Raw genomic sequence first — 26,717 nt, 5'->3', positions numbered from 1 at the left:
TCAGCGTCTATTAATCCCAGAGCTTATTTTCATTATAATATTCATGAATGTTTCGCAATGTATCTCTTCTTAAATCTCAATGTTCTATTTATCTTGTTAAGCGTAAAGTCAGTACCTCAAGTAGGTATACTTAGGTACCTGATGCATATGTTTATTTTCATATCTGCCGTGGAAGTATTGCTGTTTGTGCGAGATTCATGAATGTTTCGCAATGTATCTCTTCTTAAATCTCAATGTTCTATTTATCTTGTTAAGCGTAAAGTCAGTACCTCAAGTAGGTAATGTAGGTATACTTAGGTACCTGATGCATATGTTTATTTTCATATCTGCCGTGGAAGTATTGCTGTTTGTGCGAGCATCAGTCTCCGTAGTTGGTCTAGTCTCTAGACATACTCACAATAATTATCCAGCCTTAAAGGCGTTTATAAGTAGTAGTTAAACGTACCTGCCTTTTATTTACCATGTCAATTTGCCTACTATAGAAAATATATCCTGAAGAAATAAAAAAAAGCAAAGTGCTAACTAGTTGTTTCCATTAGCAGCATGATATTGCATTAACCCCATAGCTCGAGTCCCCTACTCTTTTCACTTCTATCTTGTCTGAACGCATCAACTTTATCGAATCCGTGACTCTGTCAAATTCTTGATTGTATGTTGCCTAGGAGATGAGGGGTTACAGGGTAGTTGAAAAAGTGTAGACTTTTTTAAATAGGTTCGATCGGGGAAATTGCAATAGCAGAGGTCTTACCGTCCCGAATTCGAAGAGAATCGAACCCGTGACCTAGCTCTTACAAGACAGACACTCTACCCTCCATTAGGCTGGCTATAACCCATTTATTTATCTTGTATGATTGAGTGATTCTATGAATTTAACGTCCGTTCAGATGGACATTATACTATACAGTATACCTAGGTGAATGACCCTTTGTACCAGCTACCACCCTGTACCTATACCTACACGAGTTATCAAATCAAACTTTAGACTAATGTTTTTCGTGCTGGAGGGGTGAGAATTTAGTAGATAGATAAATAATAATAATAAAAATCAACACACACTACCTCGTACGCTCGTACCTCACTCCATTGGGGAGCGAAATTCCTTCCTCTTTCGTCCTGGTCAACGTGACATGTTCTACTTTTCCTGTGTGTTTTTTTTTTTTTTTTTAAGAGGTTTGACATGGTGAAAACCGCATCTTCCTAGCACGTCTAGAAGTGGGTTAGAATTAGTATGAGTGAGTGAGTCAGTGAGTCAGTCAGTCAGTCAGTTACACAAGGGGCTGTATATATTTAGGATAAAATCCGCCCCGGGCGGGAATCGAACCCGCGGCCTAGCGCTTACAAGGCAGACGCGCTACCAACCAAGCTAACTAGACTGGCTTTCCTGTGTTTTGATTTACTATTGAACTCAGCCCTAATACTCCCTGGGGTAATAAGCGGGAAATTGTAATTGACTTCACCAAGGGAGTGTCAGAAAATGGATCAGCAGTACAGCTTCGACCCTGTATTTTTGACTCCATGCTGCGTGTGTTAATTAAAAATAATTAATTAACTAGAAAAACACGAAATTCGTGTCAAATCTACCAGAACGGCGAATATAATTGTCACATTTTCATCATCATCAGTATTATTATTATTATTTTATTGTTGGTATGTTCTTCTTACTAGTGTGTGTGATGCAGTTTTATGCCTCTCGGTGGTGGTGATGATGTAGTTTTGTGACGAAATATTGACCCTGTTCTACCAAGCTACACATGATCTCTTTTCTGACCGAGAACTATTTGAGAACAGTGACGAAACACTGAACTTTGAGAACGCCTTAAAAAAAGAAGAAAAAAAAAAAAAAAGTCAAGCTGTTTGTTTTGTCCTATTTTGAAATGAGTACGGTAACAGAGTTGGCAGATCACTCTCAAGTCTTGTGTTTACACGTTTCAGGACTCCGGGGGTCTAATCAAACATCCTAGTGTCACGTATCCTAGCCCTTAATACATATAGCGAGCTCTCTAGTGCCCGATCCTCACAGAGACATGACATTTTATCCTCATTTTACCTTGTTTGAGAATTTGACGATAGCTTGGGAGAGAGAGAGGCAATGTTCCAAAAAATACATCTATTTTGATCTTCTTTATACTTACTGATGGGATGTGAAAAATAGGTACAGGGTGCTCAAAAAATTCAGTAACTAGCACATTAGGGAAGTTTTAGATTCCTAGGTCAGGATAGGAGAAAGCCGTTCCGAGAACAAACGTTATCTGTTTAGGACAAAATCCGCCCCGGACAGGAGTCTAACCCGAGACCGAGCTTTTACAAGGCAAGTGCGCTATTCGCTACATTGAAAGCTAACTAGAGTTGTATTCGATTATATGACTTTTTATAGTCAACATGGTTGAACCAGTGAGATTCCGCTTTGGACGTCCACACCATGTCCACTCTTGCTCCACAAAGCGGAATCTCACAATCTCATTGGTTTAGCCATGTTGGACTAAAAAAAGTCACATAATCTAATACGGCATAGGCTGGCAACTGATCTAACACATTTCATTGTTGTACCTTCAAGTTGTCTAACACATTTCATTGTTGTACCTTGTAACACAATGGAAATTTTGCACAGGTCATGACTTTTACACACAAACGTCTCTAGTCCCTACTTTCTGCTCATTTAGCTGTATCTAGCTTTCCATATTCAGAATTATCGAAGAAATACCCATTTCTAGGCTATGTTAATGCTGTATTCGTAGCTGAAAAAAAGGCATAGAGGGTTGTGGCTGTCTCAACAAGGCTTTGCCTTTAAAAGCGGAATCTCACAATCTCATTGGTTTAGCCATGTTGGACTAAAAAAAGTCACATAATCTAATACGGCATAGGCTGGCAACTGACATATTTACTTATCGTATGAATGGTTTTATGTTTGTTTCAGGTACGGGCACATTTGGACGAGTATGTCTATGCAGAGAAAAGTCAAGCAACACGTTCGCTGCCATGAAAATTCTTGCCATTAGTGATGTGATCCGATTGAAACAGGTTGAACATGTGAAGAACGAGAAGAACATCTTGGCTGAAATCAGACATCCCTTCATAGTCAATTTGTAAGTGGCTCTTTCTGACCTTTTTTTTAAGGAAAAAGTACACATTTAAAATTCGTAGACTGTGAAAGAGGGACATTACGTCACGTAACTATAGGGAAAAGTACATATTTAAATTCGTATTCGTAAACTGTGAAAGACTATGTCAAGTAACAATTAAATATTAGGAGACGAAGAGAAAAAGTCTTCACTGGATTACTATTTAGAGCTTGGAAGTTTTTTCTCCTAATGTTAGGGTTTAGGGTTATAGCTTATAGCAGTCTTTTTGCCGACTCGTTTTTATAGATGAAATTTCAGCGGCAGGTTGAATTCGCGCCCTCCTGTTTATTACCAGACAAGTGCCTTGACCACCACACCACCGAAGAAGTGTATAATATGAGGTTATAATGACTTTCCCAAGAATAAATTTCTACCCCCTTGTAGATCTGATCCGCAAAGTTTACGCAATGAAACGGTAATTAACTGCATTTCCCCAATTGCAACCTACCGCTAAATACTTACATATTGTATTCAAGAGACAGAGTGCACTCGGCAAATTTCTCGTTTACGTAAACATTAACAAAACACCACCCACAAAAATTGTGACGAGGCTTGACCACAATTTATCATTTGTTTTCAGACGATGGCATCACCATGACTCGTGCTACCTGTACATGTTATTCGACTACGTGTGTGGAGGTGAACTCTTCTCCTACCTACGCAACGCTGGCCGATTCAATGTTCACACCGGTAACTTCTACACCACGGAAATCACCGTGGCTCTCGAGTATCTGCACTCACACAACATTGTCTACCGTGATCTCAAACCCGAAAACCTTCTCCTGGACAAGGAAGGACACTTGAAAATTACAGACTTCGGATTCGCCAAGAAACTGACCGATAGGTACGAGTAAGTTGAGCTTTTTTTTCCTATTGGTAAAGGTCAAAACCTTCTCCTGGACAAGGAAGGACACTTGAAAATTACAGACTTCGGATTCGCCAAGAAACTGACCGATAGGTACGAGTAAGTTGAGCCTTTTTTTCCTATTGGTAAAGGTCACCCAATTTGTTCTGCTGAGGTTAATCGAAAAGAGGAAATTTTCAATGGGTAGCTTCATGAACGTAAAAATTATTATTATTTTTTTAGTTATTATTTTTAAGAGGTTTGACAGAGGGAACTGTAACTGCTAAGGTCTTATTGTCCCGAAATCGAAGAGAAAAAGCAGACAGGATAGAAAAAAAGCAAACCGTTCCGAGAACGAACATTATCCCATCAAGATAAAATCCGCCCCGGGCGGGAATCGAACCCGCGGCCTAGCGCTTACAAGGCAGACGCGCTACCAACCAAGCTAACTAGAATGGCTTTCCTGTATTTTGATTTACTATTGAACTCAGCCCTAATACTCCTCGGGTAATAAATTGACTTCACCAAGGCAGTGTCAGAAACTGGATCAGCAGTACAGCTTCGACCCTGTATTTTTGACTCCATGCTGCGTGTGTTAATTACCCGATACCTATTTCTTATGCCCACCACTCACCCTCAGACCATCTTAATGGCAGACCGTCTTAACGTCAGACGGTCTGATAAACCTGGGTCTCACACGTTGAAACGGTATGACAGACCTAGGTTTATGAGACTGTGGTCCGTCAGACTTTTGGGCCGTCATTTGACACAAATTTGTTCTGATTGTAGGACGTGGACACTATGTGGAACTCCAGAATATTTAGCTCCAGAAATAATCCAATCCAAAGGTCACAACAAAGCGGTCGACTGGTGGGCTTTAGGTAAGTTATTCTAAAAAAAAAAAAAAAAAAAAAAAAAAAAAATCGTTTCTTGTACCTACCTACCTAAGGTACCTAAGTGCACATGACATTTTTTTTTTTCCCCACGAATATGAGTAACTAGCTGAATTCCGTCGCTTCGCTCCGGAATCCCGCTAGTTCATCCCGAGGCATGGCCGAACTTGTAGAATAATAAAAAAATACAGTCGCGCTGCGCGCTCCCTAATTAGGATAGTGCATATCCGCCCCGATTTAAGATAGCCAAATTTGAGACTTGCTTACAAGGCAGGTGCACTACCCCCCAAGGTAACTAGGCAGTCTATCCGCCCCGATTTAAGATAGCCAAATTTGAGACTTGCTTACAAGGCAGGTGCACTACCCCCCAAGGTAACTAGGCAGTCTTTTTTTTACATAAGCTGTTAGGATTATTTTATTAGGTAATCAATTTATGAGACACTTACAATTAGTGGCAGTAACACCTTGAGGAGGTCCCTGTGGTGGTCCCAATCCCATCATATTGCCACCACTTCCTCCAACTCCTCCTTGATTTCCTGTACCTGGAAAATAAATCCATGAAAATACTTATGGAGTCTGTTCGATGATTTCTAGTCTTATCACACGGAAATCCGAGTGAGAATCGTGTGCATTCGGACCCGTTCGGAAATTCAACATTGACGGAACAACAAGCTTTAAGCTATTTATGAACAAACAATACTTATGGCCAGAACCAAGCTCAGAGATAATCAATTTCTAAAGTTAAGGGTGTGTTTATCAATCAACCAATTAATCAGAAAGCAGCGCAATTTGCCTACTATAGAAAATATATCCTGAAGAAATAAAAAAGGGCAAAGTGCTAACTAGTTAATTGTTTCCATTAGTAGCATGATAATGCATTAACCCCATAGCTCTAGTCCCCTACTCTTTTCACTTCTATCTTGTCTGAACGCATCAACTTTATCGAATCCGTGACTCTGTCAAATTCTTGATTGTATGTTGCCTAGGAGATGAGGGGTTACAGGGTAGTTGAAAAAGTGTAGACTTTTTTAAATAGGTTCGATCGGGGAAATTGCAATAGCAGAGTCTTGCCGTCCCGAATTCGAAGAGAATCGAACCCGCGACCTAGCTCTTACAAGACAGACACTCTACCCTCCATTAGGCTGGCTATAACCCATTTATTTATGTCAATAAAAGTCAATAAAATTAGGCTGGCTATAACCCATTTATTCATCTTGTATGCTTGAGTGATTCAATTTGCCTACTATAGAAAATATATCCTGAAGAAATAAAAAAGGGCAAAGTGCTAACTAGTTAATTGTTTCCATTAGTAGCATGATATAGCATTAACCCCATAGCTCTAGTCCCCTACTTTTTTCACTTCTGTCTTGTCTGAACGCATCAACTTTATCGAATCCGTGACTCTCTCAAATTCTTGATTGTATGTTGCCTAGGAGATGAGGGGTTACAGGGTAGTTGAAAAAGTGTAGACTTTTTTAAATAGGTTTGATCGGGGAAATTGCAATAGCAGAGGTCTTACCGTCCCGAATTCGAAGAGAATCGAACCCGTGACCTAGCTCTTACAAGACAGACACTCTACCCTCCATTAGGCTGGCTATAACCCATTTATTTATCTTGTATGATTGAGTGATTCTATGAATTTAACGTCCGTTCAGATGGACATTATACTATACAGTATACCTAGGTAAATGACCCTTGCTACCAGCTACCACCCTGTACCTATACCTACACGAGTTATCAAATTAAACTTTAGACTAATGTTTTTCGTGCTGGAGGGGTGAGAATTTAGTAGATAGATAAATAATAATAATAAAAATCAACACACACTACCTCGTACGCTCGTACCTCACTCCATTGGGGAGCGAAATTCCTTCCTCTTTCGTCCTGGTCAACGTGACATGTTCTACTTTTCCTGTGTGTTTTTTTTTTTTTTTTTAAGAGATAAAAGGAATATTCCTACCAAATTTCAGCTTTCTAGGTGTTGTGGTTCTCGAGATAGAGCGATCAGTGTGTGAAATTAATGTGAATGTATCTTGTTCTTATAATCCAAGTGCATTGCACAAAAAGCTCGAGGTTCTAAGCACGTGGGAGAATTTCCCCACCTAGACTTTTGATTTTCTCCTCGGTTGGAACTTTTTGGCACTGCTGATAAAGTTAGGTACCTGGGGTGGGTTAGTCGGGTGGGAACCTTGCAACTTGACAGTCTGGGAAGCTTAGGGAAACCTCTCGCAATTTTTTGTTTTATTTTCATTCATTTGTTATTTCGAGTTTAATTTTTCACTAGTATTATTATTTTGGCCAGTTTCTTTGAATTTTTACGTGGTTCAAGATGACCTATCTATACAAACAACCCTCTTCTTACATTTTTTTTTTTAATCCCTATGTATGGAAAAATTAGTGCTCATGCTGACCATTAATTGTCGTCAGCTTCCTCGTTTTTTCCCATTTATTTTTTCATCACTTTTTTTATATTTCAAAGTTTATAATAACTTGTCGTGATGAACATCGATTTTCATGCAAACTTTCATTCTTATTCGCAGGTGTGTTGATCTATGAAATGTTGGCTGGATTTCCCCCATTTTTCGACGACAATCCATTCGGGATCTACGAGAAAATTCTAGCCGGCAAGATCGAGTGGCCCAGACATGTAGATCCTATTGCCAAGGATTTGATAAAGAAACTGCTTGTACAGGATAGGACGAAACGGCTTGGTAACATGAAGGTAAGGACTGGTCTATAACGGCGTTTATCGCAGAAATTTTCAAAGTTTAATGAGAAATTAAAAAAAAAAAACTCAGAATGTTGTTCCACCACCCCAAGTTTCGAGCGGATAGTTCAATTTTGTTCAACTCTAGGGGATACACCTGGTTAGTTTTTGGATCTCATTAGGTCTACGGGAGCCCCATATCTCTCTTTATCTACAACACACTGAGCTATATTTTAATTTAAACAATAATAATATAATAATAACAATAATAAAATCTTGTGTTCCTTCCCTTTCAGAACGGAGCTGATGATGTTAAGAGGCACAGGTGGTTCAAGGGAGTAGACTGGCAAGACGTTTACTACCGGAGACAGAAACCTCCCATTGTTCCTGAAGTCCATTACGATGGAGATACGCGGAACTTTGACGAATATCCTGAAACCGACTGGAAGGCGGCGCCCTCTGTCGGCGAAACAGAACAAAGTCTGTTCGATGATTTCTAGTCTTATCACACGGAAATCCGAGTGAGAATCGTGTGCATTCGGACCCGTTCGGAAATTCAACATTGACTGAACAACAAGCTTTAAGCTATTTGTGAACAAACAAAAAAATTCGCTCCCAAGTCAAACGGATGTCCTTTTTGGCTTATCAGATGTTTGGTATCGATGCTTTGGTGCTACTAGAGGGTCATTATTTTGTTCATAAATGTGGGTGTAATAGGTACCTACTTGGCTACCAAACAAGTGGGAAAGTCTAGCTCTTGTTTTTATATTCTGTAGAAAAGGTCAGTGCATCGATCTTTAGTGGTACCTATAGGACTCAAATTGAGTTGAACAAACAAAAAAATTCGCTCTCAAGTCAAACGGATGTCCTTTTTGGCTTATCAGATGTTTGGTATCGATGCTTTAGTGCTACTAGAGGGTCATTATTTTGTTCATAAATGTGGGTGTAATAGGTACCTACTTGGCTAGCAAACAAGTGGGAAAGTCTAGCTCTTGTTTTTATTTTCTGTAGAAAAGGTCAGTGCATCGATCTTTAGTGGTACCTATAGGACTCAAATTGAGTTAAGCCTTTTTTTTAAGGAAAAAGTACACATTTAAAATTCGTAGACTGTGAAAGAGGGACATTACGTCACGTAACTATAGGGAAAAGTACATGTTTAAATTCGTATTCGTAAACTGTGAAAGACTATGTCAAGTAGCAATTAAATATTAGGAGACGAAGAGAAAAAGTCTTCACTGGATTACTATTTAGAGCTTGGAAGTTTTTTCTCCTAATGTTAGGGTTTAGGGTTATAGCAGTCTTTTTGCCGACTCGTTTTTATAGATGAAATTTCAGCGGCAGGTTGAATTCGCGCCCTCCTGTTTATTACAAGACAAGTGCCTTGACCACCACACCACCGAAGAAGTGTATAATATGAGGTTGTAATGACTTTCCAAAGAATAAATTTCTATCCCCTTGTAGATCTGATCCACAAAGTTTACGCAATGAAACGGTAATTACTTAACTGCATTTCCCCAATTTCAACCTACCGCTAAATACAATGCATAGGTAATTTTCAAATCAAAGATGGCTAGGAATGGTCAGCTTGATGCCAGGTCAAGCTCAACAGTGCCTTACAAATTTATTTTATTAATACATTTTACACAGTATTTCACATTGAAGATGTTTTAAATTTCTGTATCCCTGTGGAAATTCACTGAATTTCACACACGGGAAAAGCTTGACTACTACAAGTAGTTTTAGAGTAAACATGCTTTGAATCAGTTGAATTTTCGAATGCGTCCTATTTTATTTATTTCACCTTTTTGGGATGACCAAATGAAAATTTTGTACCACCTTTTTATTTTGAGTTAGTATTTTTTATATATATTTTGTGTACCTATTGTTCATGCCATTAAATGGCAGCTTGTTAAATTTTCTTCGAGTTTTTCAACAAAAATTTCACGGAATAGATTTCTGCTTTTAGATTTTATGTCAAATAATGAGCAGAGAGAAATGTCTACATTGTCATTCCTTATAGGGTAATCTTGCACATACTTTAGGTACCTACTTATTAGATCAGAATACCTTGTTTATACTACCGAGACGAGATTTACTCTAGCAGCCAAACCAATTTCTCTAAGGGATAACGTTCTATCAAGGTCTTCGTAGCAAAGTTTGTGTATCGCAGTATAAAAAAATAATAGGTAACGAATTTACATTTGATTTTAAGATATCTCTATTTATAATCGTTGAAATTACTGTGCAAAAGAAAATTAAATTTTCGGAAAACATTTTGTAAATACATACACACATGAAAGATTCATTTGTAATCTGAATTAAAATTGGCATTGGAAATGAAATAACGGACCATATCCATCCAATTTTACGTTCAGAATCTTCTTCTTTTCTTTACATTAACATTTTCCTCCATCACATTTTATTTATTATACATGGATTATTTTCTCATCTTCAAGATCGCATTTGTTTCAAAGTATACACTTTTTTTTATGTTGTAGACTTTGAACCAAATGCAATTCGATCCATCATTGAATAATGAGTAGATAAAAAATCTATTTATTTTTGTAAAAAACTATGTTAATTTAGCTGAAGTGAAGTCAGTGAACTGATGTTTATGTACTTAATTTATTTTACATGTAGAAAATAAAAATGAAATTTATTAATATTTACTATTTGTACCTACTGTTTTATTACTACATATTTACAAATTACACAGTTTTATTTACAGTTCAACTTTATACTCGTTTACAGAAAGAATGAATTTACTACCTTGAAAAGTGGAAGACCATTTTTTTTTTTTTTTTTACAGGAATAGAATTCTTACACCCATATGTATGAACAAAATAGTGGCTCTCAAGACAAGTAACACTGAAGAATTAATTAATTTAATTAACCAACACGAAGATCAAACATCTGATTTACCAAAATTGACTTCAGTCTTGAATTGGGAGCGAGAATTTTTGTTCATATGTATGGTATGGAGGAGGTTTTCATGAAAATCATGGCTCCCTATCAGGGGATGACGTAGGGTTTCGTGTAGGAGCACAAGCTTGTCTTACACTCATCTCCCACGTATCCAGAAGTTGACTCACCGAATATTTCAACGGCAATTTCTTTATTCTCGACTCGAGAGCGTTCTTCACCGATGTCAGGAATGGGGTAGTATTGTGTTCGTGTCCCATGGTACAGCGGGGTGGGTGACTGGGGTAGTCTTCTGGGATGGACACTTGGATAGGAGGAACACATGGGAGGTGTCGATCATCTAGCCAGCACACGAGTTGAATGGCTTTAGATCCGCTTTGCTGGGTGGGGTCGAGAGATACCTGGGAATGGAAAGATGGAGAACCGATTAAACTATCCTAGCTGAATCAAGCGTGCCGAGAGGAGCGCGAACGTCAAGAGTTCGAAGCGCCGCCCGGCCTATATTAACACGAAATAAAGTTTCAAGGATTTTCGGTATTGTGGTAACAATATTAATTAGAAAAAAAAACATGTCTTTTTTAAAACAGTATTTTTTCTTGAATTTTCCGAGTTTCGAACTTGTACAGTCGGACAGTTCTCGTTGAAAGTTACACAATATAGGACATTTTGTTAGTCCAAAAAGTGCGTACTGTTATGGGGCTAAGGACCGATTTTATGGGTTAATTTCTGATGGGGCAGTTTCAGCCTGAACACCCTATGTAGACTCACCTTGAATCTTTGGTCTAATCTTGCTATTTCTCCTTGTAAAACTTCAGGTACATCGTCTGCTGGTTCTTCAACTCTTTTCCTATTCACAGGCAATGGTAAATCTCTGAAGAAGAAAACAAATAACAATAATAGAAAGAAAAAATACTATAATTAATATTATTTAGTCATTTATCTCAGTTACAGCACAGACCAAATGCTCACGAAAGTTCAAGTCCAATACTTCGTTTTCAAAAATTTCATAACAGTCATAACTCGACGATTCAAAAATCTGTTAAACAAAATAAAGCAGTTATTTTTCCTAAAAAGTTAAATAAAGTTTCGGGAGATAAAGAAGTTCTGAATCGTCTAAAAATAGAAACAAGAACAAGACTGGTGCCTACTGACTCCTGACTCTGACAATATGTACTTACTATGTTCACAACCTTTGTAAAAAGCACTTACCCGCTTACCCCTTTAGTTAACTTTTGTATGTTGAAAGGCACTTGCTTTTGGACATAGAAAGTAAATATCTCCAGGTTCCATGTCCCTTTCTTTTTTCAATCCCTGCCATAAATTACATACCTTAAGTATATTCAATTCCACACGAAATCTATGATGCCCTGATGTTGATAAAAACTGAACTACTTACCTATCTATGTATAATTAAATTCAAACAATTAACTTTTACTGTAGCAGGTACCTAACATATATAGAACATCCACTCTAGCTTCATTACCAATTTTTCCTTATTTTACAGAAAAGGATGGAAACAGGAGTCATTACAGTGAAGTCACTGAGTACTATTCAAATGTCCCACCAACAATAGATGGCATGTTAAATGGCTATAGCAGCATTTCAGACTTGGATATTCAAACTTCTAATCAGTTTTTGTCAAGCTTATACTGTCAAAAGAAATCAGATCCTGGAAAAACCAGAGTCTTGGATGTTGGAGCAGGAATTGGAAGGATATCTAAATATTTGTTGGCAAAGCATTTTGATAAAATTGATCTCCTTGAACAAAGTTCAAAATTTATTGAACAGGCCAAAGAAGAAATTCTTAAAGATTGTGATAAGTTAGATAAATGTTATAATGTTGGTAAGTATTGCTAATAATAGTGCTGACTTTTTACCTATTGCTTGAATAGGACTAGAGAGCCCCCTGCCCACTTACCCCACTTCAAATGTGCAACATCAAAGATAAAACTCCTCAGTTTGGCTGGGATTAGTCATGCTCTTCTGATAGCCAACTTTGTTACATATCCCCCCCCAGACATTTTCAACCAACCATTATACCAAATCATGTGAGCTATATTGTTTATCTTTTCAGGAATACAAGACTTCAAGCCTGAAGATTTGAATATAAAGTATGATGTCATTTGGATCCAATGGGTGCTGATGTTCATTTTGGATGAAGATATAATAAAATTTCTGAATTTGTGCAAGCAAATCCTTAATAAAAATGGTATTATAATTATAAAAGACAATGTTGCATCAGGAGTTAAAAATGAATATGATGATGAGGATAGCTCTGTTGTCAGATCTCTACCTCAGTTCTGCTTATTGTTCAGCAAAGCTAACTTGAAATGTGTCAAGTCAGAAAAAGTTACTGGTATGCCTAAATCTTTGTTCAAAATTTACATGTTTGCACTGAAACCAAATAAAGATAAAAATTCTATTGACTTATAAACCCCCTTGTAATTTGTTTGATTTTTGGGACCTAAAGGACACCCCTTTGAAATAGGGGGAATTTTCCCCCATGGACTTGTGGGAGGATTGGGGATTGTTATCAAAGGTTAATCTACTTACTTATGTAGGTGTCTGAAACTGGGTGTAAATATCCTTGTAAAGGGAAAACATTTTCAACTGGGTGGAGAAACTCATTTTTATTATTTTTAACATAGTACAAAATAATATAACACAATATTGACACTCTAGGCTTTGACAGCAAACTTCCTTGGAGGGAAAGCTTGTCTTCTTCTGATTTCTTTCAGGGTCTTCAGTTTTCTTTCGTGCTTGGTCAATCTTCTTCTAAGAGCTCTGGTCTTCTTTGGTCTTAAATCCAAAGGCTTGTATTTCTTGTGCTAAAACAGAAAAAGGACAAAAATAGATCAGGAAACTTGTATGCAATATGGCAACCATTTTCAATAGTCCTGGTTCAAAATTATCAACAGGTTAGGAACAGTTTTCACAGATACTTACTCCAGCCATTTTTTTCTTCAAAGTTTTGTTGGTCATATACTGATCAAAGTAGGTACTTCCATATGTACATAGCAGGAAGGCAAAACACAGAATTATACAGGGTGTTCAGAAATATCCAGGGTTTCTCAAAAACCATCATTAAAAATAATCAGCAGTTGACTTATCTCAAATGTACAAAAATCCTTGGAGTATTCATATAAACAAGCCAGAAGTGGGTGTTATGCCAGGTCTTACAAGGTTTGTTTCTAAAATAAAATCTTACCTCTTTTCTAATCAGGTTTCTCATGTTTTCTTTCTGTTTCTGGTGCATGACAATGTAGACTCTGAGAATAGCTTTCCTGACGACTCTGATTTTGGACAGTTTAGAAGCAGCTCCTCCAGTTACTTTGGCTACTCTCAGATTGGCCAATTCTGTTTTGAGCTCCTCCAGTTGCTTGAGGAGCTCTTTTTTGTCCTTGGTTCTCAGTTCTGAGCACTTGACCTTCACCTGTAAGCAAATGGAAAATATAAATAGAAAGTGTAAATAAATAGCTTCCATCTAAGACCTATACCATGAAGAGCACCTTACTCAAACATCCTCACAAGGCTGAGTGCACCACAAAAGTAAAAAAAAAAACTTTGACCCTGCCAGGAATTGAACCCAGGACCTCCTACATGGAAACCAAATGTGATATCCACTCGAACCTGTAAGCAAATGGAAAATATAAATAGAAAGTGTAAATAAATAGCTTCCATCTAAGACCTATACCATGAAGAGCACCTTACTCAAATATCCTCACAAGGCTGAGTGCACCGCAAAAGTAAAAAAAAAAAAAAACTTTGACCCTGCCAGGAATTGAACCCAGGACCTCCTGCATGGAAACCAAATGTGATATCCACTCGGCCATGGAGTGCATGGAGATTGATGAGTTGCTATATCCATATTACAAATTACAGGTATAGGCCAAAAACAATTGAGCAGTTGGAATTTTTTGCTACCCTGTACAAAAAAAAAAAAAACTTTGACCCTGCCAGGAATTGAACCCAGGACCTCCTGCATGGAAACCAAATGTGATATCCACTCGGCCATGGAGATTGATGAGTTGCTATATCCATATTACAAATTACAGGTATAGGCCAAAAACAATTGAGCAGTTGGAATTTTTTGCTAGGTACCCTGTATGTGCTTAATGCTGTTTTTGCCCTAATACATAATTAACTACATATTGGATCATTTTAATATCCTGATCGAGATCTATCTATAGAAAGATTCTACTAATGAATCATAAATTTGAAGAATCCTGTTGAACAAGAGATCCTAATCATAACTTTGATTGTGCTTAGCTAAAGAGGTAAGAGGTAGTTCCATGGAGGCTCCAAGTTTCATTCTACATAGCTATCCGTGGATTGAACCAATGTATTGACAGTGGATTTTTGACTATAACCAAAGAGATGAAGATTTTTACAATGCATTTATCATGCTTAGCTAAAGAGGTAAGAGGTAGTTCCATGGAGGCTCCAAGTTTCATTCTACATAGCTATCCGTGGATTGAACCAATGTATTGACAATGGATTTTTGACTATAACCAAAGAGATGAAGATTTTTACAATGCATTTATCACTCAAGTTTGGGGAAGGATTACTAGGATAAAAGTGGATGAGAAAGTTGAATTATAGCTTACCATTTTGACGGTCTTGTGTTATTTTCGTGTGTCTGGGAAGCAGAAATGAGAAAACTGAAATCTGAAAGGAAAAGATAAACATAAACAAAAACAATTTTTTTTACCGTACATGTACACCCGATTTCAAATTTTATCGTACAAGCGGCCATTGAGATTTAAAAAGTGGGAATTTTTAAATTTAAATTTATTGAAAATTATCTTTTTTTCAAGACTCTCATGATTTTCCATTTCAACACTATTTTTTGCAGTGGGCATCCCTGACCTTTGGATGGCTTCTTCACTACAAGAAAAAGTAAAAAAAAAAAAGTACAAATGAGGGGCCAAGGGGTAAAATGGACTAACCCACACAAACTTCATTTTGAGATAAAGTCAAAGTCTAGGAGTGGCACTTGAGTGTACAGAGGTCTTGTGATTATGATTTTTGGTATACAAGTAACTACAGCTGATATCGTCATCTACCAGCAGATGGAGGGCGTTTCAGGCTGTGGGTTAGTCCAAAAAACTGAAAAAATGCAAAAATGTGGGTTAGTTTGGTTTACCTCTTGGCCCCTCAAATTATTAGTCACTAGTTGGTGTTCTTTTTCTCCCTCTCTGGAATTTTATTGATGAAAGATCACTGATTAACATTACTGTAGTAAAACTGCCCAAATTTCATTTATGTTTTTCAATCAACCATGGATCAATGCTTGATGATATGTGGGCACAGCTTGAGTACAGATGAGCTTATCAATCCAATATCAAAGAGATAAGGATAGGATAGGAGAAAATTGTTCAACTCTAGGGGATACACCTGGTTAGTTTTTGGATCTCATTAGGTCTACGGGAGCCCCATATCTCTCTTTATCTACAACACACCGAGCTATATTTTAATTTAAACAATAATAATCCTAAATATATACAGCCCCTTGTGTAACTGACTCACTGACTGACTCACTCACTCACTCACTCATACTAATTCTAACCCACTTCTAGATGTGCTAGGAAGATGCGGTTTTCACCATTGGATTCCTTATTTTTTGTACATACTGGGAAAAATCGAAAACCCCCGAAATTCCCAACCGTTCCCGAGATATTGACGTTTTTTAGTCCCCCCATAAGAAATACACAGAGAACAGAGTTTGAGGCCAGCAAAACTTTTCCTGCGTTTAATATTTTCTCTCGTTTTTAGTTTTCAGTTTTCATTTCTTCGAGACAAGACTCAGGGACGATATTAGTTTTCAGGGGCGAAGCCAAGGGAGCGCGAAGCGCGACCTCATGCACATCCCGCGAAGCCCCGGGAGCGCGCAGCGCGACCGCATGCACAACACCGCAAAGCCCCCGGGAGCGCGCAGCGCGACCGTAAACAAGGGAGCGCGAAGCGCGACCACATGCACAACCCCGCGAAGCCCCCGGGAGCGCGCAGCGCGACCGTAAACAAGGGAGCGCGAAGCGCGACCACATGCACAACCCCGCGAAGCCCCGGGAGCGCGACCGTATACGCAACCCCGCGTAGCAAAACACGCGAAGCCCCTCTCCCGAGCACGAAGTGCGAGTATAGACAATATTGCTCCTCGCTTGTTCCATAAAATTATAGAGAGAAAAAAGCATCGTCCTCTGCAATAAGCTGTAACTCTCTCAGTAAAAGGCCCTCTACAAGGCTCCCATCGGCCCGATGAGACTCAAAATTTTAAACAAGAACTAATACTGTATTTGCTGTCCAACCGAATTGCTGTCACTTTATAGAGGTAACACCTACAAAGAATTGACTTCACCAAGGCAGTGTCAGAAACTGGATCAGCAGTACAGCTTCGACCCTGTATTTTTGACTCCATGCTGCGTGTGTTAATTAAAAATAATTAATTAACTAGAAAAACACGAAATTCGTGTCAAATCTACCAGAACGGCGAATATAATTGTCACATTTTTATCATCATCAGTATTATTATTATTATTATTTTATTGTTGTATGTTCTTCTTTTACTAGTGTGTATGATGCAGTTTTATGCCTCTCGGTGGTGGTGGTGATGATGATGTAGTTTTGTGACGAAATTTTGACCCTGTTCTACCAAGCTACACATGATCTCTTTTCTGATTGAGAACAGTGACGAAACACTGAACTTTGAGAACGGCTTAAAAAAAGAAAAAAAAAAAAAAGTCAAGCTGTTTGTTTTGTCCTATTTTGAAATGAGTACGGTAACAGAGTTGGCAGATCACTCTCAAGTCTTGTGTTTACACGCTTCAGGACTCCGGGGGTCTAGTGTCACGTATCCTAGCCCTTATTACATATAGCGAGCTCTCTAGTGCCCGATCCTCACAGAGACATCACATTTTATCCTCATTTTACCTTGTTTGAGAATTTGACGATAGCTTGGGAGAGAGAGAGGCAATGTTCCATGCATAGGTAATTTTCAAATCAAAGATGGCTAGGAATGGTCAGCTTGAGGCCAGGTCAAGCTCAACAGTGCCTTACAAATTTATTTTGTTAATACATTTTACACAGTATTTCACATTGAAGATGTTTTAAATTTCTCTTTCTGTATCCCTGTGGAAATTCACTGAATTTCACACACGGGAAAAGCTTGTCTACTCCAAGTTTTAGAGTCTAACCAAGGCCTCTTTTATTGTATTGAATAACAGGTAAACATGCTTTGAATCAGTTGAATTTTCGAATGCGTCCTATTTTATTTATTTCACCTTTTTGGGATGACCAAATGAAAATTTTGTACCACCTTTTTATTTTGAGTTAGTATTTTTATATATATTTTGTGTACCTATTGTTCATGCCATTAAATGGCAGCTTGTTAAATTTTCTTCGAGTTTTTCAACAAAAATTTCACGGACTAGATTTCTGCTTTTAGATTTTATGTCAAATAATGAGCAGAGAGAAATGTTCGAATGCGTCCTATTTTATTTATTTCACCTTTTTGGGATGACCAAATGAAAATTTTGTACCACCTTTTTATTTTGAGTTAGTATTTTTTATATATATTTTGTGTACCTATTGTTCATGCCATTAAATGGCAGCTTGTTAAATTTTCTTCGAGTTTTTCAACAAAAATTTCACGGAATAGATTTCTGCTTTTAGATTTTATGTCAAATAATGAGCAGAGAGAAATGTCTACATTGTCATTCCTTATAGGGTAATCTTGCACATACTTTAGGTACCTACTTATTAGATCAGAATACCTTGTTTATACTACCGAGACGAGATTTACTCTAGCAGCCAAACCAATTTCTCTAAGGGATAACGTTCTATCAAGGTCTTCGTAGCAAAGTTTGTGTATCGCAGTATAAAAAAATAATAGGTAACGAATTTACATTTGATTTTAAGATATCTCTATTTATAATCGTTGAAATTACTGTGCAAAAGAAAATTAAATTTTCGGAAAACATTTTGTAAATACATACACACATGAAAGATTCATTTGTAATCTGAATTAAAATTGGCATTGGAAATGAAATAACGGACCATATCCATCCAATTTTACGTTCAGAATCTTCTTCTTTTCTTTACATTAACATTTTCCTCCATCACATTTTATTTATTATACATGGATTATTTTCTCATCTTCAAGATCGCATTTGTTTCAAAGTATACACTTTTTTTTATGTTGTAGACTTTGAACCAAATGCAATTCGATCCATCATTGAATAATGAGTAGATAAAAAATCTATTTATTTTTGTAAAAAACTATGTTAATTTAGCTGAAGTGAAGTCAGTGAACTGATGTTTATGTACTTAATTTATTTTACATGTAGAAAATAAAAATGAAATTTATTAATATTTACTATTTGTACCTACTGTTTTATTACTACATATTTACAAATTACACAGTTTTATTTACATACTTACACTACCTACTTACTGCTTACAGATTTTGTCAGGGAAAGAGTTGTAGGTCTACCTAGTGAGCATAAATTCCATACTGAAGTCTGAAGTCACAATATTGTATTTTGGTGAATATTAAGCACACAAAAAAATACTTACACTACCTACTTACTGCTTACAGATTTTGTCAGGGAAAGAGTTGTAGGTCTACCTAGTGAGCATAAATTCCATACTGAAGTCACAAAATTGTATTTTGGTGAATATTAAGCACACAAAAAAATGTCCAAGAAAAGTAGAGTAATTTAATTAAATACTATACCTTATTCTTTGCTTTCTGGAATACATGATTTTCCATTTCAACACTATTTTTTGCAGTGGGCATCCCTGACCTTTGGATGGCTTCTTCACTACAAGAAAAAGTAAAAAAAAAGTACAAATGAGGGGCCAAGGGGTAAAACGGACTAACCCACACTAACTTCATTTTGAGATAAAGTCAAAGTCTAGGAGTGGCACTTGAGTGTACAGAGGTCTTGTGATTATGATTTTTGGTATACAACATTTTGAGATAAAGTCAAAGTCTAGGAGTGGCACTTGAGTGTACAGAGGTCTTGTGATTATGATTTTTGGTATACAAGTAACTACAGCTGATATCGTCATCTACCAGCAGATGGAGGGCATTTCAGGCTGTGGGTTAGTCCAAAAAACTGAAAAAATGCAAAAATGTGGGTTAGTTTGGTTTACCTCTTGGCCCCTCAAATTATTAGTCACTAGTTGGTGTTCTTTTTCTCCCTCTCTGGAATTTTATTGATGAAAGATCACTGATTAACATTACTGTAGTAAAACTGCCCAAATTTCATTTAGGTTTTTCAATCAACCATGGATCAATGCTTGATGATATGTGGACACAGCTTGAGTACAGATGAGCTTATCAATCCAATATCAAAGAGATAAGGATAGGATAGGAGAAAGATACTTATGGCCAGAACCAAGCTCAGAGATAATCAATTTCTAAAGTTAAGGGTGTGTTTATCAATCAACCAATTAATCAGAAAGCAGCATTATTGGTTGAAGTTTAAAATGCTGCATTCTGATTGGTTGATTATTGATTTCCATCGACTAATTCAAAATGTTGCCTGGGTCTTGGTGTTTTTTAATTGCTCATTACTTACAGTAATTAACAAGCAAAGTAGAATTTCAAATCAATTTATGAAGCATGTGATTTATCAACCCCAAGGTTTTAAAAATTCAGCCTTGTGCAGGTTGGTATCTCCTGGGTCTTGGTGTTTTTTAATTGCTCATTACTTACAGTAATTAACAAGCAAAGTAGAATTTCAAATCAATTTATGAAGCATGTGATGTGATTTATCAACCCCAAGGTTTTAAAAATTCAGCCTTGTGCAGGTTGGTATCACAATTAGAACCTTAGTGAAAAGGGGGTTCTTCTCCCCCCCAGTAACATCCTCAAACTCAATATAGCAACTGAACAATAATTTAGGGTCATTGTGAGTAAAACAAATAAAATGAGTTTCAGTTATAATAGCAACTTACTCATTTCTCTGACATGTAGTATCAATCTGGCAACAAAACCTAGGTATTCCTCCTGAAAATCAAATGATATACATTTCAAATGGGTTTTTTACAATATTAGCTCATTTAAATAAATTTTATAACATTATAGCCCTAGGTAACGCCCACCACTCACACTCATACCTATCTCTGTCAGATGGTCTCAGTGTGAGTGACTGGTCCAACACATAAGTTGCCCACATCTGTCAAGTGTGACCAGGATATAAGCTGTCCCATTTGATTTACTTACACTAGGGGATGACGTAGGGTTTCGTGTAGGAGCACAAGCTTGTCTTACACTCATCTCCCACGTATCCAGAAGTTGACTCACCGAATATTTCAACGGCAATTTCTTTATTCTCGACTCGAGAGCGTTCTTCACCGATGTCAGGAATGGGGTAGTATTGTGTTCGTGTCCCATGGTACAGCGGGGTGGGTGACTGGGGTAGTCTTCTGGGATGGACACTTGGATAGGAGGAACACATGGGAGGTGTCGATCATCTAGCCAGCACACGAGTTGAATGGCTTTAGATCCGCTTTGCTGGGTGGGGTCGAGAGATACCTGGGAATGGAAAGATGGAGAACCGATTAAACTATCCTAGCTGAATCAAGCGTGCCGAGAGGAGCGCGAACGTCAAGAGTTCGAAGCGCCGCCCGGCCTATATTAACACGAAATAAAGTTTCAAGGATTTTCGGTATTGTGGTAACAATATTAATTAGAAAAAAAAACATGTCTTTTTTAAAACAGTATTTTTTCTTGAATTTTCCGAGTTTCGAACTTGTACAGTCGGACAGTTCTCGTTGAAAGTTCCACAATATAGGACATTTTGTTAGTCCAAAAAGTGCGTACTGTTATGGGGCTAAGGACCGATTTTATGGGTTAATTTCTGATGGGGCAGTTTCAGCCTGAACACGATTTTCGGTATTGTGGTAACAATATTAATTAGAAAAAAAAACATGTCTTTTTTAAAACAGTATTTTTTCTTGAATTTTCCGAGTTTCCAACTTGTACAGTCGGACAGTTCTCGTTGAAAGTTACACAATATAGGACATTTTCTTAGTCCAAAAAGTGCGTACTGTTATGGGGCTAAGGACCGATTTTATGGGTTAATTTCTGATGGTACAGTTTCCAGTTTCAGCCTGAACATCCTATGTAGACTCACCTTGAATCTTTGGTCTAATCTTGCTATTTCTCCTTGCAAAACTTCAGGTACATCGTCTGCTGGCTCTTCAACTCTTTTCCTATTCACAGGCAATGGTAAATCTCTGAAGAGGAAAACAAATAAAAACAATAATAGAAAGAAAAAATACGATAATTAATTTTTCCTAAAAAGTTAAATAAAGTTTCGGGAGATAAAGAAGTTCTGAAACGTCTAAAAATAGAAACAAAAAACTCTACTTACTTGATGAGAGGACCGGACAGAATTTCCAAACAAGGGCCGAACGTTCGCTGTAGCGTGTGATTCGCATTGGATGACTGCAAAGCACCACTCACTGCCTCTAACAGAGGATGATGATCCCGCAGCAGCGAGGAATGTTTGAAGTCCAACTTTTCCAGAACATGTTCACATTTGAGCAACGTTTCCAGAGGCATGCGCTTGTTTGGACTTTGCAGGATCTCGAGGAGCTTCTTCATTTTGGTTGTTTTCTCAATGTCTAAGGAAGAAAAAAAAGGTATCTAGGTAAATGGATTTATTCAATGAGTAGCAATTAAACAACTGCTACGTTAGACGCGTGTGGTCTGTGTCGTAGCACGCCCATCCCATAGTATGTCCCTCATCAGATGGGCGATAAGAGACACAATACAATACTTCCCATTTAGGTGCTGTGTCAACACGAGAACACCAAAAAGTAACCTGTTGAAATATTTGCATTCGAAAAACGAGTGCAAATTTTCGCCGATGGTGGAATTCGAACACGGGACCTTCTGCATGGCAAGCAAGCGCGTTACCACTAAGCTAAGAGTGCCCCCCGTTTAGCGATCAGTGTGTGAAATGTGAACTGTGAAATGTGAATGAGTGAATGGATCTCGTTCTTATAATATAAGATATAAGAAAGATATAAGATAAGATTTTATTGAATGCTTGATGGATAAATTTGTGAAGATTGAAAAATAAGAAAAGTAGTAAGAAAATAATACTAAATACATAGTAAATACCTACTTAATACCACAACAAAGAATAGAATTAGAAAAAAAGAAAAAAAAAAAAAAGAAAAACCCTCTTAAAACCCAAAAAAAAAAAAAAAATAAAAAAAAAAAAAAAAAAAAAAAAAAAAAAATCGGGAAAAAAATTGCGAGAGGTTTTTTCAAGCTTCCCAGACCTGTCTAGCATGAAGGTTCCCACCCGAATGCCCACCCTCGGCACCTAACTTTGGTAGCACAATCACAATTTTCAGAGAGGGAGGAGCTTAAGTTCAAATGGTAGGGGAAAGTTCTCCTTCACTGCTTTTGAACCAACCAAGTGCATTGCACAAAAAGCTCGAGGTTCTAAGCACGTGGGAGAATTTCCCCACCTAGACTTTTGATTTTCTCCTCGGTTGGAACTTTTTGGCACTGCTGATAAAGTTAGGTACCTGGGGTGGGTTAGTCGGGTGGGAACCTTGCAACTTGACAGTCTGGGAAGCTTAGGGAAACCTCTCGCAATTTTTTGTTTTATTTTCATTCATTTGTTATTTCGAGTTTAATTTTTCACTAGTATTATTATTTTGGCCAGTTTCTTTGAATTTTTACGTGGTTCAAGATGACCTATCTATACAAACAACCCTCTTCTTACATTTTTTTTTTTAATCCCTATGTATGGAAAAATTAGTGCTCATGCTGACCATTAATTGTCGTCAGCTTCCTCGTTTTTTCCCATTTATTTTTTCATCACTTTTTTTATATTTCAAAGTTTATAATAACTTGTCGTGATGAACATCGATTTTCATGCAAACTTTCATTCTTATTCGCAGGTGTGTTGATCTATGAAATGTTGGCTGGATTTCCCCCATTTTTCGACGACAATCCATTCGGGATCTACGAGAAAATTCTAGCCGGCAAGATCGAGTGGCCCAGACATGTAGATCCTATTGCCAAGGATTTGATAAAGAAACTGCTTGTACAGGATAGGACGAAACGGCTTGGTAACATGAAGGTAAGGACTGGTCTATAACGGCGTTTATCGCAGAAATTTTCAAAGTTTAATGAGAAATTAAAAAAAAAAAACTCAGAATGTTGTTCCACCACCCCAAGTTTCGAGCGGATAGTTCAATTTTGTTCAACTAGTGCAAATTTTCGCCGATGGTGGAATTCGAACACGGGACCTTCTGCATGGCAAGCAAGCGCGTTACCACTAAGCTAAGAGTGCCCCCCGTTTTCTTTCTCTTTTCATGTCATTTGGTGATTGGGGCTTTTCTTCTGGACAAATCTTGATGAAAATAATAAAAGGTTCTTAGTTCTTACCATCGTTAGCTGCGCGGGCAATCATTCGGCGAAGTGGTTCAATGTATTTGCTCAGCTGTCGAATCTTATCCCGGTACACTTGATCTTCCTGCGTGGGACAAGGACTAGACGTGGGTTGAGCTTGGCCAGGAGTGTTCAGAGAGCCGCTGGGTGAAGGCGCCATGCCTACTGAGCGCATCTGACCAGGCATTGATTGAGACAGGGGAGCGGAGGGAGAGGGAACGAGAGCGGGGGAGGCCACCATTTGACTGTTCGAATCAATGGACAAAAGGGGTTTATAATAAAATGTTTAGGAGTATTATTGAACACATCACTCATCTTTTCTCTCTCTCTCTCTCTCTCTCTCTCTCTCTAAATAAACAACCAAGTTTAAGTAGCTTGGAGGTTAGTGCGTTTGCCTTGTAAGCGTTGGGTCGCAGGTTCGATTTTAAACAGATAAGGTTCGCTCTCGGATCTACTGGTGTTCTCCTATCCTCTTTTTCTTCTCTTTGCTTTTGGGACAATAAGACCTTAGCATTCACAGTCAACTCGTTAAGTAAATCTCTTTTAAAAAAAGTCCTTGAAAGAAGAAGAAAAAGTTTGGAGGTTAGCGCGTTTGCCTTGTAAGCGTTGGATCGCAGGTTCGATTTTAAACAGATAAGGTTTGCTCTTGGATCTACTGGTGTTCTCCTATCCTCTTTTTTTCTCTTTGCTTTTGGGACAATAAGACCTTAGCATTCACAGTCAACTCGTTAAATCTCTTTTAAAAAAGTCCTTGAAAGAAGAAGAAAACTCGGATCTACTGGTGTTCTCCTATCCTCTTTTTCTTCTCTTTGCTTTTGGGACAATAAGACCTTAGCATTCACAGTCAACTCGTTAAATCTCTTTTAAAAAAGTCCTTGAAAAAAGAAGAAGAAAAAGTACGAATTTGATGTCCCTTACCTATGCTGCATTCCCACAGGAGATGGTTGAGGAGGGGTAGGTGTCTGACGTATAAACTGGGCATTCATACTCCTTGGTCCCCCGGTAAATCCAGCCTGAGCATTCATCATCATGTTTGGATCTGGTCTCTTCTGCACCATATGTGACATTTGAGCAGATAGAGGACTTCCCATTTGACCACCTGGGCCACCCAGTTGAGGTCCCATTTGATTTATCATGTTACCTCCCATTTGGTTTTGCAGAGGGCCACCTATTTGGTTCTGCATGGGTCCTCCCATTTGATTTTGCATAGGGCCTCCCATTTGGCTTTGCATGGGACCTCCCATTTGATTTTGCATAGGGCCGCCCATTTGGTTTTGCATAGGGCCACCCATCTGATTTTGCATGGGTCCCCCCATTTGACTTTGCATATTGTTTGTCAATTGATTTTGAATAGGGATCAGGAAACTTGTATGCAATATGGCAACCATTTTCAATAGTCCTGGTTCAAAATTATCAACAGGTTAGGAACAGTTTTCACAGATACGCCATTTTTTTCTTCAAAGTTTTGTTGGTCATATTCTGATCAAAGTAGGTACTTCCATATGTACATAGCAGGAAGGCAAAACACAGAATTATACAGGGTGTTCAGAAATATCCAGGGTTTCTCAAAAACCATCATTAAAAATAATCAGCAGTTGACTTATCTCAAATGTACAAAAATCCTTGGAGTTTGAATAGGCCCCCCCATTTGGTTTTGCATAGTACCTCCCATTTGATTTTGCATTGAACTTCCCATTTGATTTTGCATGGGACCTCCCATAGTATTTTGGATGGGACCACCCATTTGGTTTTGCATGGGGCCTCCCATTTGATTTTGCATAGGGCCCCCCATTGGGTTTTGCATGGGACCTCCCATTTGATTTTGCATAGAGCCTCCCATTTGATTTTGCATGGGACCACCCATCTGATTTTGCATTGGACCTCCAATTTGTCCCTGAATAGTGCCAGGACCCATGGGTCCCATACCTCCCTGCATCTGAACTTGACCAATACCTTGCTGCATCTGAAAGCATTACATACAAACAAACTGTGTTCTGACTTCTGACCTCATCACCCTGACACTGTGCTTTATACAATAGAGTTACTGTGGCATTTAGCTTTTTTGCATATTTTTAGCTACTTCTTTTTTTTCTGAGCAAATCTGAGCAAAATAATGAGAATAAAGGAAAGAAGAAAAATGATTTTAATACTAACCTGTCCTACACCAGGGGGCAGTTTCTGCAACTGAGGTCTTGTGTTTAATGTTTGAAGTACTGGAAAAAAATAGAGAAGAAAAAAATTAATATGTACCTACCTAGAATTTAAGATAGCCAAATTTGAGACTTGCTTACAAGGCAGGTGCACTACCCCCCAAGGTAACTAGGCAGTCTTTTTTTTTACATAAGCTGTTAGGATTATTTTATTAGGTAATCAATTTATGAGACACTTACAATTAGTGGCAGTAACACCTTGAGGAGGTCCCTGTGGTGGTCCCAATCCCATCATATTGCCACCACTTCCTCCAACTCCTCCTTGATTTCCTGTACCTGGAAAATAAATCCATGAAAATACTTATGGCCAGAACCAAGCTCAGAGATAATCAATTTCTAAAGTTAAGGGTGTGTTTATCAATCAACCAATTAATCAGAAAGCAGCATTATTGGTTGAAGTTTAAAATGCTGCATTCTGATTGGTTGATTATTGATTTCCATTGACTAATTCAAAATGTTGCCTGGGTCTTGGTGTTTTTTAATTGCTCATTACTTACAGTAATTAACAAGCAAAGTAGAATTTCAAATCAATTTATGAAGCATGTGATTTATCAACCCCAAGGTTTTAAAAATTCAGCCTTGTGCAGGTTGGTATC

General features: G+C 37.9%; 4 protein-coding genes across 6 annotated transcripts in view; 2 read left to right on the top strand and 2 right to left on the bottom strand.

Moving 5' to 3' along the window:
• Positions 1-8,320, top strand: part of LOC103510949 (protein kinase DC2) — a 43,708-nt gene extending 35,388 nt beyond the window's left edge. For 2 of the 3 annotated variants that reach the window (XM_026824864.1, XM_026824863.1), the window contains exons 2-6: positions 2,915-3,083; positions 3,700-3,969; positions 4,753-4,844; positions 7,397-7,578; positions 7,860-8,320. In XM_026824864.1, the coding sequence (XP_026680665.1) occupies positions 2,915-3,083; positions 3,700-3,969; positions 4,753-4,844; positions 7,397-7,578; positions 7,860-8,063 (917 nt within the window). In that variant the 3' untranslated portion in view covers positions 8,064-8,320. The remainder of the gene's footprint in view (positions 1-2,914; positions 3,084-3,699; positions 3,970-4,752; positions 4,845-7,396; positions 7,579-7,859) is intronic. The other variant, XM_008475657.3, reaches the window with a different exon arrangement.
• Positions 8,321-9,398: 1,078 nt separating this feature from the next.
• On the bottom strand, positions 9,399-26,430 carry LOC103510952 (mediator of RNA polymerase II transcription subunit 15). The gene is made up of 9 exons (XM_026824859.1): positions 26,302-26,430; positions 26,066-26,124; positions 25,552-25,874; positions 24,830-25,267; positions 23,909-24,156; positions 21,870-22,122; positions 21,630-21,732; positions 20,735-21,028; positions 9,399-10,592 (listed from the first exon to the last, which is right to left on the bottom strand). Exons 1-9 carry the CDS (start codon positions 26,354-26,356, stop codon positions 10,563-10,565), a joined length of 1,803 nt encoding a protein of 600 aa, XP_026680660.1. The 5' UTR covers positions 26,357-26,430; the 3' UTR covers positions 9,399-10,562.
• LOC103510950 (N-terminal Xaa-Pro-Lys N-methyltransferase 1-B-like) lies at positions 11,983-12,919 on the top strand. The gene is made up of 2 exons (XM_008475658.3): positions 11,983-12,328; positions 12,560-12,919. The coding sequence occupies exons 1-2, from the start codon at positions 12,064-12,066 to the stop codon at positions 12,916-12,918; spliced, it is 624 nt and encodes a 207-aa protein (XP_008473880.1). The 5' UTR covers positions 11,983-12,063; the 3' UTR covers position 12,919.
• On the bottom strand, positions 13,097-15,159 carry LOC103510951 (60S ribosomal protein L35). Its single transcript, XM_008475659.3, has 3 exons — positions 15,093-15,159; positions 13,694-13,918; positions 13,097-13,313 (listed from the first exon to the last, which is right to left on the bottom strand). Exons 1-3 carry the CDS (start codon positions 15,093-15,095, stop codon positions 13,164-13,166), a joined length of 378 nt encoding a protein of 125 aa, XP_008473881.1. The 5' UTR covers positions 15,096-15,159; the 3' UTR covers positions 13,097-13,163.
• Positions 26,431-26,717: the final 287 nt, after the last annotated feature.

The sequence above is a fragment of the Diaphorina citri genome, unplaced genomic scaffold (genome assembly GCF_000475195.1).
Source record: "Diaphorina citri unplaced genomic scaffold, Diaci psyllid genome assembly version 1.1 scaffold659, whole genome shotgun sequence".
In the NCBI taxonomy this organism is placed as follows: Eukaryota; Metazoa; Arthropoda; class Insecta; order Hemiptera; family Psyllidae; genus Diaphorina; species Diaphorina citri.
The sequence above is the reverse complement of the archived record's forward strand: the minus strand, read 5'-3'. Positions and strand labels throughout refer to the sequence as shown.

What these genes read in the sequence shown, in the direction of transcription:
- LOC103510950 (XM_008475658.3), top strand. Translation starts at nt 12,064, where the DNA reads ATGTTAAATGGCTATAGCAGCATTTCAGACTTGGATATTCAAACTTCT. An exon ending in AGATAAATGTTATAATGTTG is followed by an intron (nt 12,329 to 12,559) that starts GTAAGTATTGCT and finishes TTATCTTTTCAG; the next exon opens with GAATACAAGACTTCAAGCCT.
- LOC103510951 (XM_008475659.3), bottom strand. An exon ending in GAAACCTGATTAGAAAAGAG is followed by an intron (nt 13,314 to 13,693) that starts GTAAGATTTTAT and finishes TTTCTGTTTTAG; the next exon opens with CACAAGAAATACAAGCCTTT.
- LOC103510952 (XM_026824859.1), bottom strand. Translation starts at nt 26,356, where the DNA reads ATGATGGGATTGGGACCACCACAGGGACCTCCTCAAGGTGTTACTGCC. An exon ending in TGCCCCCTGGTGTAGGACAG is followed by an intron (nt 25,875 to 26,065) that starts GTTAGTATTAAA and finishes TAATGCTTTCAG; the next exon opens with ATGCAGCAAGGTATTGGTCA. An exon ending in GATTAGACCAAAGATTCAAG is followed by an intron (nt 21,029 to 21,629) that starts GTGAGTCTACAT and finishes TTCCATTCCCAG; the next exon opens with GTATCTCTCGACCCCACCCA.